Source organism: Cinclus cinclus, chromosome 5 (genome assembly GCF_963662255.1).
Source record: "Cinclus cinclus chromosome 5, bCinCin1.1, whole genome shotgun sequence".
Taxonomy (NCBI): domain Eukaryota; kingdom Metazoa; phylum Chordata; class Aves; order Passeriformes; family Cinclidae; genus Cinclus; species Cinclus cinclus.
The window spans coordinates 876,454-891,137 of record NC_085050.1 but is presented as its reverse complement, the minus strand read 5'-3'; the positions used below and the strand labels follow the sequence as shown (position 1 = coordinate 891,137).

General features: G+C 58.7%; 1 protein-coding gene across 1 annotated transcript in view; it reads right to left on the bottom strand.

The window, feature by feature from the left end:
- Positions 1 to 674: 674 nt before the first annotated feature.
- Positions 675 to 14,684, bottom strand: part of RAB11FIP5 (RAB11 family interacting protein 5) — a 39,311-nt gene continuing 25,301 nt past the window's right edge. The window contains exons 4-6 of the mRNA XM_062493866.1: positions 10,945 to 13,611; positions 5,848 to 6,031; positions 675 to 5,007 (exon numbers count right to left, since the gene is read on the bottom strand). Of these exons, the coding sequence (XP_062349850.1) occupies positions 4,798 to 5,007; positions 5,848 to 6,031; positions 10,945 to 13,611 (3,061 nt within the window). The 3' untranslated portion in view covers positions 675 to 4,797. The remainder of the gene's footprint in view (positions 5,008 to 5,847; positions 6,032 to 10,944; positions 13,612 to 14,684) is intronic.

The window sequence follows — 14,684 nt, the reverse complement described above, 5'->3', positions numbered from 1 at the left end:
TCCTTTCCTTTCCTTTCCTTTCCTAAACTTTCCTTTCCCTTTCCCTTTCCCTTTCCCTTCCCTGCCGATTTTCCCCAAATCCTCAGGAATGCAGCACCAACCCCACCCTGGTTGTGCCAGGAGAATCATGGAATTGTTCAGGGTGGGAAAATCCCCCCTGAGCCCATCCAGTCCAACCATCCCCAGCACTGCCCCATGTCCCCAAGTGCCACATCCGTGGCTTTGAAATCCCTCAGGGATGGGGACCCCGGCCCTGCCCTGGGCACCTGGGCCAGGAAGGAATTCCAGGAAGGAATTTCCAGGAAGGAATTTCCCTGATATCCACCCTGACCCCCCTGGCCCAGCCCAGCTCCAGCTCACCCCAATCCCAGCCACGCTCTGGGAACGCTCAGGGCACAGCACAAAAAACCTGAAAGAATCCCAAACCCCTCATGTGCCCCCCACCAGAGCCAGGAGCAGCATTTGGGGAGGAACTCGAGGTTCCTGCAGAATTCCCAGTGCACAGCACTCAGGGACTGTCAGGGCAGGTGGAAAAGCTGCTGGAGGAGTTGGACACCCTCCTCCTCCTCCTCCTCCTCCTCCTCCTCCTCCTCCTCCTGCAGCAAATACACAGAAATGTCACTCAGTGTCCAGGCGCCGTCAGCACAGACGCTGTTGTCAATGAATCAGAAGTGTCTAGGAACAGCTTGAACAACTTTTATTTTTTTTTTAAAGTGCTTAAAACGTAAATAACAAGCTCTTTATAAACATTAGTTGCAACTCTTAAAACATGAGACACACAGAACCCACTTCCTGTGGACGTGAAGAACAGGGAAACCAACCACTCCAAAAAATCCTGACACTTCTCCCACCTGGGGATGTTTTTCCAGGTTTTTAACCCCAAACACGGTGGTTCCTTCCCAGACAAGGCTAAGTCTACGTCACACTGGAGAATCCCTTCAGGTTTGTTCCAGTTTGAGGATAAACCCTGGTGGTTCTTCTGACCCACGCGTGGCCAGGAGGACCAGGCAAGGGGAAAAGAAATCATTGGCCAAAGTTCTTGAGAAGCAAAAACCCAAGTGTGGGCTGACAGCAAAGGCAGAGCACAGCAACCCTGCTGCAGCCTCGTGGAACAGCTCGAGCGTGGAAAAACAAACTCCAGGAGAAAGGCAAAAACACAGAGAATTGTTATGGCTGTGTCGAAAACACAACAGGGAGAAGCTGCTGCTGGCCCAGAAAAATCTTTGGGGTGTGCTGGGCTCAGCAGAGAGGGACAGAGCTCAGAGCACAGCCAGGACACGGAGCAGGAGCGCTGCTCCTGCCCCTGGGATCCCAAATAAATCACTACATAGGAGATTCAGTCACTAAACACGGAGATAAATCCCAGATGGGCAACTTGAGAACATTTCCCCCATTCTCCTCCTCATCCCCTCCCTCTCTGAGGAATTCGGGTCCTCAAGTTGCTTCCCTGGGGAACGTGGAGGTTTAACACCAACACTACAGACTCCACTGCAGGGCTGCTGTGCTGCTCTCGTGCACAGAACAAAAACTGTGTGGTGAGAGGAGAAACCCCACATATTCAGCACAGCGGGGTGGGGAAACAGAGAACAGAGACAGAACATCTGTAAGACACCTTTCCCAAACACAAGGAGGGAACTCTGGGCTGCTGAACACTCGGGGACAGACACGGAACATCCATCACCGCTCGACTTCTGCAGCCACACCCAGCTCCAGCACCAAGGGACCTGTGCACACCTCGGCTCCTGGAGACGGGAGGGGCAGGGAATGCTGCAAACGGGAGATGGAAGGAGCAGGAACTGCTGGAAAGGCAGGAGATGGGGGAACAGGAATTGCTGGAAAGGCTGGAGATGGAATAGAACAGGTATTTCTGGAAAGGCTGGGGATGAGGGAATAGGTAGTGCTGGAAAAGCAGGAAAAGAGGGAATAGAACAGGAATTGGAAAGGCAGGAGATGAGGGAACAAATATTCCTGGAAAGGAAGATAAGGGTACAGGTATTGCTGGAAAGGCAGGAGAAGAGGGACCAGGAATTGCTGGAAAGGCTGGAGGGAACAGGTATTCTTGGAAAGGCTGGAGATGGAAGGAGCAGGTATTGCTGGAAATGGGAGATATGGGAACAGCTACTGCTGGAAAGGCTGGAGGTGAGGGGATAGAACAGGAATTTCTGGAAAGGAAGGAGATGTCGAGGCACCTATTGCTGGAAAGGCAGGGAAGGACAGGACAAGTATCGCTGGAAAGGCAGGAGATGAAGGGACAGAAGAGGTATTGCTGGAAAGGCAAGAAATGTGGAAGCACCTATTGCTGGAAAGGCAGGAAAAAGGAGACAGGTATTGCTGGAAACAGGAGATGAGGGAATAGAACAGGTATTGCTAAAAACAGGAGCTGTGGAAGCACCTATTGCTGGAAACTGGAGATGTGGAAGCACCTACTGCTGGCAGGGCTGCACACCTGGTACAACCTGCTGAGCTCTGAGTAACTTTTGATATTCAAGTGCAAAACATTCAGGCTTTTGGAGCAAAACAAGGCAGAGCTGACTAAGGCAGAGGGGGCTGAGGGAGGCGGTGAGACACGACGGGAGAGGAGGGAGAGGTGGGAAGGAGGTGCCGTGGGATCCATATAAACATTGGCACTTGTGTGGGGAGCACCAACAGCCACCCCTGCAGGGCACAGGGCCAAGAACAGGATGTTTGTGTGGAGTGGGGGCCAGAGAGAGGCCCTGGCTCCCACGGGAGATGTTGGCTCTGCACCTCCCCTGGTAATGCCCTCCTGAGGAATTCCTCTCCCTTCTTTCCCAGCACTCATTCCCTGCCCTGCTGCATTCCCAGCGCCCACAGCTCCTCCCTGACTGCTCACAGGGACAGGGGTGGGCACCCACAGAGCTGCCACGCCACGGCATCTGATCCTACAGGCAGAGAGGTCCCTGGCACTTCATGGAATGGCAGAAACACCTTCCCTTGGCTGCTCCCTGCCCATCCCAGAAACACAGAGGGAGGAGGAGCAGCAGCACAGCAGGAGCAGCTGGAGCAGTGCAAGCCTTCAGGTATTTCCCAGGAGGTTCATGGCTGGTGTTCTCCCAGGGAACAAATCCTCCTCATGCAGGGGTTGGACAGGACCAGAGCTCCTTTTCCCCTCATCCAACACTGTCTGTCTCCAGCTGTATTTTACCTTGGAGTACTCAGCCTGCCCTTCCCTGCTGTGTCAGCTCCTGATCTCTGCCTCCACTCCTCCTGAGCTGCCGTGCAGAACTCCTGGGAGGAGCCAGGGCACCTGCACAGGTCGGGGGAGGTTCTGCTGCCTGTGGGTAACAATTAACTCCCTTTTCTTGGATGAGAAGGAAAACAGAGGAGGAACCTGCCCCAGGCAGGTTGGGTGGGACTGGGAGTTGGATTTCAGAGCCTTTTTGGGGTAGGAAACTGCTACTGGCCTGCGGCAAAAGGCACCATTCTTCAAAGTCATGGTCTGTACTGGAGCAAGTAAAGAGAAGAGCAGGGAGGCTTCAAAAGAACCCAGTAACTTTGGGAGATAGAGAAGAGGGAGAAGATGCCTTTCATGTTGAAATCCCACTCCAACTGCCCCTCTGCCCGCACGGGCACTTTCTCCGGCCAAAATCCTGGTAGGATGAGGGAGGGAACAACATCCTTCCTACTCTCTTCCCCAGTACCTCTGAATCAATGGTTCCAGGTAAATCAGAGCCCTTTGGGTGCTCACTCTGGGGTCAGCAGTGGCCAGAGCTGCCCCACAGCCACTGAGGCTGGGCCCCAGCCCTGGAGAGCTGATCCCAGAGTGTGGATGTGACCAGGGACAGCAGGCTGGGCACTGCCCTGCCTGGGAGAGCCCTGCGAGGATTTGGGAACTGTGGGCTGGGCCAGGAGTGTTTGGGGTGCCTGAGTCCACAGGGGCCCTGCAGAGGGGTCAGACCCCCCCAGGGCTGGCTCTGGAGCTGTTTTCATGCTGTGCTGGGACAGTCGAGGCAGAGGCAGGGCGGAGCAGCCATGAGCAGCCATTCCTGGGGATACTGAGTGGAAATTCCATGTGGATTCCACACGCCTCAGCCCCGTGCTGGGTGAGGGGGATGCAGAGGATCTCCTGGGCCACGATCCTGTGTTCCCTTTCCCATATTCCCAGCCCAGCTATGGCAGTGTCCCCATGGCACTGGTGCTGTGACAGGGCCAGGGTGGCCCAGCCAGGCTGTGACACCCCCCAGGCCATCAGACTCTGGTGCTGTCCCTTGTGCAGCATCCCCCTGTGGTCAGGGAGTGGCACCAGCTGGAGCTGGCTCTTCACCCTTCACTGGAGGTAACTGGGGCAGGAGAGGAAGAGGAGTCCCACAGGCTCTGGTCTGGGGGAACCTCACTGGGTCTGAGTGCCCCCAAAGTCACCCACCAGTCCAACACCATCCAGCAGCCAGGAGAGAGGAGGAGGAGTGTGGTCAGAGCAGCAGTAGCATGAAGTCAGTCACGGGGAGATGGTTTCCAGCTCTCTCAGATGTCCATGGGTCACTTAAAGCTCTGGCAGGAGGAATGCCCGGGGGTGGCACTTGGTCACAGCACGGGAGCCCAGGGTGGCACCTGCCTCGTGGGGAGGGCTCTGCTCCTCCCCATAGGGTGCTGGCAGCCCATCACCCTAGAGCTCCCTGGAGCTGAGCTGGGCTAAGCTTGTGCTGGGAAGGAGCAGATAACTCTTCCTGCTGGCTCTGGCAACAGAAGCCACTGGAGCCTCGGGTGAGAGCAGGGGGTGCAGGGGTGCTGGCAGCGTGGTTACTGGGCACAGCTGTGCTGGTGCTGCTGCCCTGGGCAGGGTCAGGGGGCCTGGCCCCCACCCAGAGGGATCTGCAGCAGGGTGGGGGACTGCTCCATGATGCGCACCAGCAGCTGGTCGATGTAGTTCTCCAGCTCGTGGATGTGCTCCTCCTTCTTGCTCAGCTCGCCCTCCTTCTGCAGCAGCAGCTGGATCAGCTCGTCGTGGGTCAGGTGGTAATACTTGGCCGACTGGTCAGGCTGGGCAGGCTCCTGGGGGGAACCAAGAGGGAAAACGGGGACTGGAATTAAAACCTCTACTCCTGGTAACGTCTGCAGGATGCAGCCACAGCCAGAGCGCTCCTCCTTTCCGTGTGGAGAGGCAGGAGCAGCACAGGGGACCCACAGAGACCTGGTGTGCCCATAAAGCAGCAGCTGAACTCCCTGCGGGACCCCAGGGCTTCTGAGAGCAGCACGGCTGTGCTTGTCCTGCGCTCAGGTGAGCCCCAGCAGCGCTTTCCATGGAACACTGGGGAGATGCAAAGAGAGTGGGAACGGACAAAGGGATGGAGAAGCCACCCTCAGTACACCCTCTGTGTCTTCAGAGGTGTCACAGGTGCTGTGCTGGCCCCAACACAGCAGTGCTTGGAGTACATCCAGCTCAGCAAAGCTCCAGGAAGGACCTTCCCCCTGCCAGGATTAGGAACCCTCCTCCAGAGCATCAGTCAGGCAGCTACTGCATCTTCCACACCTCGTGGAGACCAGGTTGGACCTTGGGGCTTGGAGCACCCTGGGACAGTGGGAAGTGTCCCTGTCCATAGCAGGGGTGGCACTGGGTGGGCCTTGGGGTCCCTTCCAACCCAAACAATCCCACGATTCTACAAGCAGGGATTCACTGCACAACAGCAGCCCCAAACCCAAGGAGGTGATGGAAGAACCACGTGGGGAGGAGGTGCAGAGCCCACGGGCTCATGGCAGGAGGGAGGCAGATCCTGGAGGAATCTGGATCCACACACACCCACGGCAGGACCCTGCTCTGCCTCCCCAGAGGCAGCTCCCTGCCCCCAGCACATCTGGAGCACAGCCTCACCTCGGGGCAGGCTCCTGCTTTACCTTGGCATCGCTTTTGTCCGGGTGGGAGGCCGGGGCCACGGGCTGGACGCTGCTCGTGGTCACTGTCTTCAGCCTCTCCAGGCCATTGCTGAGGGCCGAGCTCAGGCTGGCCCTGGGCTGCTGCTGCTGCTTCCTCTCACTGGAACCCTCCTGCCCAGCACTCAGGGGCTTCACGGGGTGGGGGCTGCGGGGAACAAGGGTGGGACAATCAGCACCCCCAGCTGCTCCCTCCTCCTGGCACTGCACAGGGATGGCAGCAGCCACGAGACTGAACCCCCACGTCTGTGCTGGCCAAAGCTCTCCTGCTCCCAGCAGAGCCAGCAGGGCAGGCAGAGCCCTGGGAGCTGCTTCCACCCACACAGGAGATAAGGAGCCCCAGCACAGGTGTTTGGCTGAGATACTGGTGCCCACACCTGCAGTGCCCATCCTGACTGGGAATGCTGTGGGCACAGCTCCTGGCTGCCAGGGGCTCAAACACAGCTCCAGTGTGAGCAGAGGCTGCTGCATCCACTGCCCAGAGCAGCTCTCTGCTGCACAGGGACCCCCAGATGAGTCTGGGCTCACCACTGATGCTCCAGCCCAAGAGCTGAATGTCACCTGCCTGAAAGCCACCACAGAACTCGTCCCCCTCCATGAGGCCGAAAGGGGGAACTATATTTTCGTTTGTTTTTGCCTCAACTTTCACCCAAAAGGTTCATTCTGGGCTTGAACAAAGTCCAGTTCCTTCTCAGGATGATGGAAAGAGAAGTGACCTGATGCTCCCTCCCTGCAAGGAGCAGGCACAGATGTCACCATCCTTGGGATGGAAACATCCAACATTGATCCCCTGGGATGGAAACATCCAAACTTCCATCCTTGGGATGGAAACATCCAACATTGATCCACTGGGATGGAAACATCCAAACTTCCATCCACTAGGATGGAAACATCCAATCCTCCATCCACTGGGATGGAAACACCCAAACATTGATCCACTGGGATGGAAACACCTAAACCTCCACCTGGAGCTCTGCAGAGCCTCTCACAGGTGACAACCTCACCACCTGTGTGTCCCAGCCATGCTGTGTCCTCGTGCCTCGTCCATGGTGATGGGATCAGGACATACCATGGATGTGGAAATCCTCTCCAACAGTGATGCCTCCTGCTGTCCATGTGCTTGGAGGGGACACCACTGGTGGCCACCAACCTGCTCCAACCAGCCAAAGGATCGGCTCCTCCTGAGGGGCAGCACAGGGGCAGCTCTGATCTCTTCCCTCTGGAGCCCTAGGAGAGGATCAGGGAATGCTGGAGCTGGGCCAGGGCAGGCTCAGGCTGGATTTTAGGGAAAGGTCCTTCCCTCACCCAGAAGGTGCTGGGCACTGCCCAGGCTGCCCATGGAATGGGCACGGCCCTGAGACTGCCAGAGCTCCAGGAGCCTTTGGACAACGCTCCAGGGATGCCCAGGGTGGGATTGTTGGGGGGTCTCTGCAGGGCAGGGGGTTGGATGGATGATCCTGAGGATCTCCCCCACCTCAGGACCCTCTGTGATTGTCTGATCCCTTGGCAGAGCTGTCCAAGCACATGGACAGAGCCCAAGATTCCTGAGCAGCTGGAAAGGATGGAGAGGATCCCACAGGCCTGAGGTGGAGTCACTGACAGTGCCAGGGGCTGGAGGAGTTGCTGTTCTGCACATGAGGCTCCAGCACTGCCCACTGGGACTAAACCCTGATCAGGAGCTACAACCACCAGGACACCGCAGGACAGGGGTGAGGGGACAGCTGGAGCCACCAGGGCTGCCCATCACAGCCAGGCCTGTCACTGGTGTCACTGTCACCTTGTGCATCCCCACAGCCAGCACAGAAGCTACGGCCAGAGCGTGACTGGGAACTTCCCTGGGAAGCCTTCCTGAAGTGGGAATGCCGGGATGTGTTTGAAAGCAGGGGCATATTCCCACCCAGGTGTGGTCACAGGCAGCTGCTGGCCCCATGGCCAGTGGGAACAGTCAGTGCTGCAGGGCTGGTAAAGGTACTTTTGAAAATAAATCATCATCCTGCTGCTTCCTGCTGAGGGTGGTGTGTGCAGGGCTCTGCCTCCTCCAAGAGCTGCAGACATTTCTCGAGCTGGGTTTGTCCTGGGATGGTGGCACCACGTCCTTCCAGGGGTGCAGGGGAGCTTCACACCTCACAGGCAGGACCAGTTTCCTCTCCTGGTCCATGAACATCAACTGGAGAGTGGAATCAGCTGCTCACAGGATCCTAATCCAGAGCTGGATCCCAAGTGGATCTGAGTTATGATGGAGCTTAAGGCCAAGGTGACATCTCAGGGTGACACTGGCCCAGCCCTGGCCCCCTTTCTGAGCCAGCCTTGTCCTGTCCCAGCTTTCCTCAGTCATCCCAAGGTCACTGCAGAGCACAGGGAAAAACCGAGTGCGTTTGCCTCAGCAAGTCCCAGAAGAAGCCTTTAAATGTTCATGACAGTGCTCCTCACAGAGAACAAGACAGCAGAGCACAAACCCAAGGGAATCCTTCTCCCATGGCCCAGCTGCTGTGTCTGGAGCACCCAGCAGCCAAGGCCAGCTCTCCATGGAGGAGTGGGAATGGCTGGGCTCGGGATCAGCTCTGCCAGGCCTGGCCCTGGGTGTGCCGAGCCATGCTCCGAGCTCCAGGGGCTCCAGGTGGATCACCAAGGTGAGGTGGCTTCACCTGACACCTCGTTTTCAGAATACAGAGATTGCATGCACCCTTCACACGGGAGGGGCACAGCCTGTGCCACCACCTCGGTACCTGTGACATCCCCAGACCTGTCACCTGCAAGTGCCACAAGATGCTGCATTCCTGTGGATGGGCAGGAGCTGCACAGCTGCATTCCAGGGGATGGGCAGGAGCTGCACAGCTGCATTCCAGGGGATAGGCAGGAGCTGCACAGCTGCATTCCAGGGGATGGGCAGGAGCTGCACAGCTGCATTCCTGTGGATGGGCAGGAGCTGCACAGCTGCATTCCAGGGGATAGGCAGGAGCTGCACAGCTGCATTCCAGGGGATGAGCAGGAGCTGCACAGCTGCCTCCAGGCAGTGTGGCTCCCAAGGCACGGTCCCAGGCTGTCCTTGGGGTCCCTCCTGTCCCAGGCTTGTGACACCTTCCCAGCAGTGCAGGCCCCATCCTGACCTATCCCCAGGAGCAGCAAAGGACCCTCCACACACCTGGGACCTGCAGCTGATGCTCCCTTGCCCCAGCAGCCACACAAGATGACCAAAGAGCCTCTGGCCACTTGGGAAGGGCCCAAAACCCAAACCCACTCCCAGTTCCCAGCTCTCCTGAGGAGGCACTGAACCACCTCAGCCCAAACTCTCACCATCCCACACCAGGTACCTGCTCCCCTTCACCTGCAGACACTTTGGTCCCAGCCAGGGCTTTATGGCCATTCCAAGTCTGAAGTCTTTCCTTTCTCCTTCCACCTTTTTTTCTATCATCTTTCCCTCATCTATGTGCCTCTGGCCATTCCAACAGGAGATGATCCTAGGAAGGGAAGTATCACCATGGGGACTGGGAAAAGATCCCTTCCAGCCTTCCTCCTGGCACAGTTATCACATCTCCCCAGCCCTATAAAGCAGTTCAGAGCCCTAGAGCCTTCCCCAGAGGCCTCAGGAGCTCTTCAGAAGTTCTTCAGTCACAGCAAATATCCAAAATGTGCTGGAGGAACCCGAGCAGGGAAGTTCCAGGATCTCCTGGCCATGTGTCACGACAGAAGCCAGCACTGATATCCACGATATCCAGCTCCTGGATCCAAGCCCACTCCATTCGAGGAGCCAGCCAGGCCTGGATGGATGCACAGGCAAGGCTGGGGATGACCACGAGCAGGTACCACCCACACAGAGATTCCTGCACTTCCCTCACTGCCTCAGCTATCCCTAGGGATCGCAGGACACTTCTCTTTCCATGAGACATAACAAAATTCCTGTTTCTCTGCAAATTTTGAAGAAGGCTATCTGCTGGAGGATGAATAATCCAATTAAAAATGATTGGATCTGGCCAAAATAAGAAGAAAAAATATCATCTGACAGAGCCAGCCAGATGCTGGTCTTTGCTCCTGAGATCACTTTGCACCTCACCTTTGATCCCCCAAGGAGGGATGCCCTTGTGGAAGGACTGGAGCCCAGTGAGTTCTGCTGGCCCCATCCTCCCTCCCCTCCTCTCCCCAGGGCCACAGCCAGTCTTGCTCTTGGAGCAGGTGGGATTTTACCACTTCAGTGCCCCCAGGAAGCTCCATTTGCCTCATCATCACTGAGGCTGATCAATAAATCCCTGCTGGAGCTTGGTAAAGCACTGGGAGAGCCCAGACAGACCAGGGGAAGGAATACCAGGAAAATGAGATGAACTGAAGGACACAGAGGAAGACTCCATGCCCTGAACTCAGCAGTTTTGCTTCATGGCATTTGTACAGACCCAGATTGAGCTGGGAGGAGGAACAGCCCCTTCTTTCCACCCTTCCCATTCCCAACAGCCTCAAGGCTAAACCCCACTTGCTTCATCCCCAGTGGGCATCTTGGAAGGAGGGAAGGGGAGAAGGGCATTTTGCCCTGGTGAAAAAACTCTTTTTTGGGGTATGTAGAGAAGGAGGTTTTCAGTATCCAATGGGCACTTGAAAGGAAAGCAGCCAAAGCTGAATGGATGGCTAGGGCAGGGGCAGCAGCTGTGCACATGCCACGAGGGAGCTCAGGAGAGCAGCAACAGCCACAAGCTCTCCTGGCAGCCATGGGAAAGGCATTTATTCTGCAAGCACGGGGAAAGGTGATGGAGCCAAAATCAGCACTGAGTGAAATGTGGGTGCAGCCCTGAATTTCCAGGTCCTGGGTGCATCGAGCCCTTCGCCCTGGCAGGAGAACACACACCAGGACACCAGCGGCCATTCCCCTCAGCATCCCAGAGATCCGAGGCTCCCAGCAGCTCGGGCCGGGCTCTCTGGGACCAGGGCAAGGTGAGGGAAGAGGAGCTGCAGCATTAGGTGGAACAGCCTCCACCTAATGGAGTGAGCCCAGCTGGCTGGAGGGAACCCGGGCTCACCTCTCCCATACACACACACACACACACACACACCCTTCACCTTCCCCACGGTGCTCACCTGGTTGTCTGCTGGCCAGGGGGCTCCTCAGCCAGCCGTGTCTCCCTGGGCAGAACCAGGAGCGCTGAAGCTTGTGCGTCCCGGGGCTGCGGGCACGGGCAGGGCCGGGCGGCGGCGCAGCTGGCAGGGACCCCCGCGGGGGCCCGGGGGGGACCACACGGCTCAGGGTTAGTGGCAGCCACGAGGAAAGGGGTGGAGAATGCCAAGGGCTGGCTGACATGCAGGGGGGAAGCGTTAGTGGGCTGCAAGCCGTGCCCGGGGGCTTCCTCCTGCAGGCTGTGGTGGAAGCTGAAGTCGCCCTGCTCAAGCTTTTCGGGTAGCACGGCTTGGATAGGGAGAGGGGCTGGGGGCTTCTCCATGAAGGGATTGCTCGGGGAAATGGGGCTCAGCGCCAGGGTAAAGGGATTTCTCAGGGCTGTGTGCCTCTCCTCTGCTCTATCTGGCTTCCAGAAATCGGCTTTCTTGAAGTCTATGCTGCTCTCTGCCCGGTGCCCCTCGGGCTCCTCTGCCTCCTCGGGAGGGGCACGGGGCACATCTGGCTGCTCTCCTGCTCGCCCCTCACCATCCTCACACGCCAGCTCCAGCTGGGATGGACTGTCCCCGCGTTCTGACCTTTGGGGCTGTGGGTGTGCATGCCCAGCTGCCTCCTGCTCTTCCAGAGCCGTCCAGCTGGCTGACCCACCCAGGTCTAGCTTGGAAGGTGGCTTTAGTCCTGAAATACTCAGCTCCTCGGGGAACAGCTCCTGCTTGGAGGTCGTTTCCCACTTGGCACTGGCTGTGGCCTCCTGTATCTGAGGGGACAAACGGGGCTGGCTCCAGCTCTCCTCAGCCCCCGACTGCTCCAGTCCATCCAGAGAGAACGTGGATGTGCAAGTCTCAAACTGCTCGGCCGCATCTGTCTCGTTCATCTGTGTGGATGGGTGTTCCCCCCCAGAGGTGTCCCCTGTCCCCAGCTGGCTGGTCCCTGTCTCCAAGCCAGCTGCCGAGTCCACAGTGGCAGCTCTGGCACCCTGGAACCGGCTCTTGGCTTCAGCAGCGTCCGCTCCTGCTGTGGGCAGGCTGGGAGCTGCCGCCACGGATGGCTCGCCGCTCCCACGGCTCCTTGGCAATTCCATCTCTGCTCCTGGGCTCTCCGAGTCCTCCCACGGCTCCTGTTTGCCTTGCTGGGTGCCCCCAGGCTCCCCCTCCTCGCTGTCCCCCACGGCACCCGCGGCCGCAAACCACCTGGGGGGTTTGGGGGGCGGCACCGCCGGGCCGGGCACCGGCTCCCGGTGGCCCTGGGGCCCTGCCCATGGGGACAGCACCACGTGCCTCTCACGGATGTCAGAGCTGAGCTTCAGGAGGCCACCACCGCCGGCCTCGAGCCTCATGCTGGCCTGCAGCCGGAACACCGAGCTGCGGATGTCGAAGGTGCCCTCCTGGCCGCCCCCGGGCTCCGTGCCCGGCTCGGGGAACCTTCGTGTCACCGTGTCCCCGAGCACCCTCGGGGGCACGGCCGCCACCGTGCTGCCGGGCACGGCCTCGGGGGGGAAGGAGCTCCCGGGTAACACAAGGGTGGGGGCACGGGACGAGCTCTGGGCTTCAAAGGTGCCCTCGGCCAGGAAGGGCGGGCGCGGGCCGAAGGCGCCCTCGGGAGCCGTGCGCTCCTGGGTGCTGTCGGAGGGGTCAGCAGCAGTTTCTGTGGCTATGGTCATCCAGCCGTTTGTCCCTGCACTGCAGGACTCCTCCTCACCACTGTCCCCTTCCTCCCTAGCGCTATTCTCAGTGCTCAGTTCTGCCGATGCCTCTTTGTCCCCGGGTTTGCCCGAGGCAAAGGCGGCTGTCCAGACCGTGGGCGTGCTGCTCTTCCTCCTCCTGGCCACGGACCCGGCGGACACGGGGCTCAGCACATCCTCGATCACTGTGGCCTCCTGGGTGGTGCTCACCAGGTTGGCCCCCACGTCTAAACTGGAGAAATTTGTCCAAGAGCGGAGAGCTGCGGGGATTTCAGCGCCCATGGGTGACTCTGCCTTTTCAAACGCTTTGGAGCCCTTCTGGCAGGGTGGCTCAGCCGAGCTCTCGGTCGGGCTGGCTCTGTCGGGGTCGTCGATGAAAGCCACGCCCTCCGCTGCCACCGAGGCAAAGAAATTCCCCGTCTTCTGCTCAGGTTTGAGCCTGCTGGTGGCAAAGGCATCGAAGGTATCGTCCCACTCGGAGGGCAGCGGGGGGACGGCGGGCTCGGTGTCGGTGCTGGCAGGAGGGAGCTCTCCCGGTGCTGGGGGACTGGTTTCTGGCACGGGGACACCAACGCTTTGGGCTGGAGGTTCCCTCTCGGGGTCTGCCTGCCTTGGGGAGGCAGAGGGACTGCAATCCTCAGAGGAATAAAAGCTCCCAGCGACCTCTGGTGCAGCACACGGCCCAGGCGGGAAACTAGAGAGAAAGTGAGTAGGTGAAGGAGAATTTAGTACCTGGTCAGCGAGGAGCTCCTCAAAGAAGGGATTGCTCTGCAGGGAGTTGAGGAATGGGTTGGCGGGGGACAAGCATCCGGCCTGTCTGTCTCCAGGAGCGGGAGGGAGGTTAGAGCTCGGCATGCCAGCGGGGAGGGCAGCAGGGCACGGGGCAGGGGAGCAGGGAGCAGAATGAGAAGGAGCATCTGAGCTGGTTTCTACCTGAGGAGACACTTCCAGGCTGTGGAGGGAAGACAGAACAGTCCTCCTGGTTAATGCTGTGACAGAGCTGGAAGCACACACCACACACACACCGCAAACGCTCCAAGCAGAGCAATGACCAAATCCATGCCTGGCTCTTGTTAGGCAGAGCAATGATTATGGAGTCAAGGTGTGGAAAGGGCATGCACGACACACAGGAAGGGGCAGCCCTGCTCCCAGGACGCTCCTCCACGTTCCCCTCTCTGCCTCAGCAAGCCCAGGAGCCGGAGAAGCTTCCCCACCTCCTGCAGCCCAAGGATGTGCTCGGTGAGCTCGTCCCGGTGCTGGCGGCACCCAGGGCAGGTGGATCATGGGTTACTTGAACCGGTCCAGGCACACACAGGAATGTTTCCCAGCTCACCCCAGTGCCTCCTCACTGGTTTGCCAGCATGAGCAGGGTGGGAGCACACACGGAGCTCGGGGCAGGGCTGAGGGAGGGCGAGGAACAAGAGCCCAGCAGGAAGGAGCACGTGGCCAGGAGAGGACAGGGTCCTGTCCTCACTCTGGACTCTGCCCTGCCTCCCACATGGCCCTTGTCACATCACTTCTGCTCGAGATCCCGAGATCCCTGAAACCCCAGGGGGATCCCCAGGTGGAAGGGATTCAGCACATCTGGAACTCAGAATCTCACCCCAAGTGAAGCTGACAGCATCCTGGTGCCTGTTCAAGCAGAACTGAGGGACCTTTCTTTGGGATTTCATTGATCTTCCTTTGGGATTTCACTGATCTGCCTTTGGGAACAACTCCAGCAATGTGGAGTCACCACCCCGAGCAGGCTCACCAGGCTCAGAGGTTTTCATGTCACAAAGCAGGGGTGTGGTGTGGACACCCCACATCCATCTGGTGCTCCACGTTCCCTCCTCCTGGGCCCATTATCTCACCCTTGGAAGGAGCAATCCCATCCCCAGGACAGGGGCACCTGGCCCTGTCCCGTAACAGATCCCATGGGATTGGTGCCTCCTGCACCAGCTCAGCTCTGCTGAGCTCCAGAGAGTTCCCCCTTGGCTGGGGAGAAATATGGGCATGGATCAGCCAGCTCTGGGCACACCAATG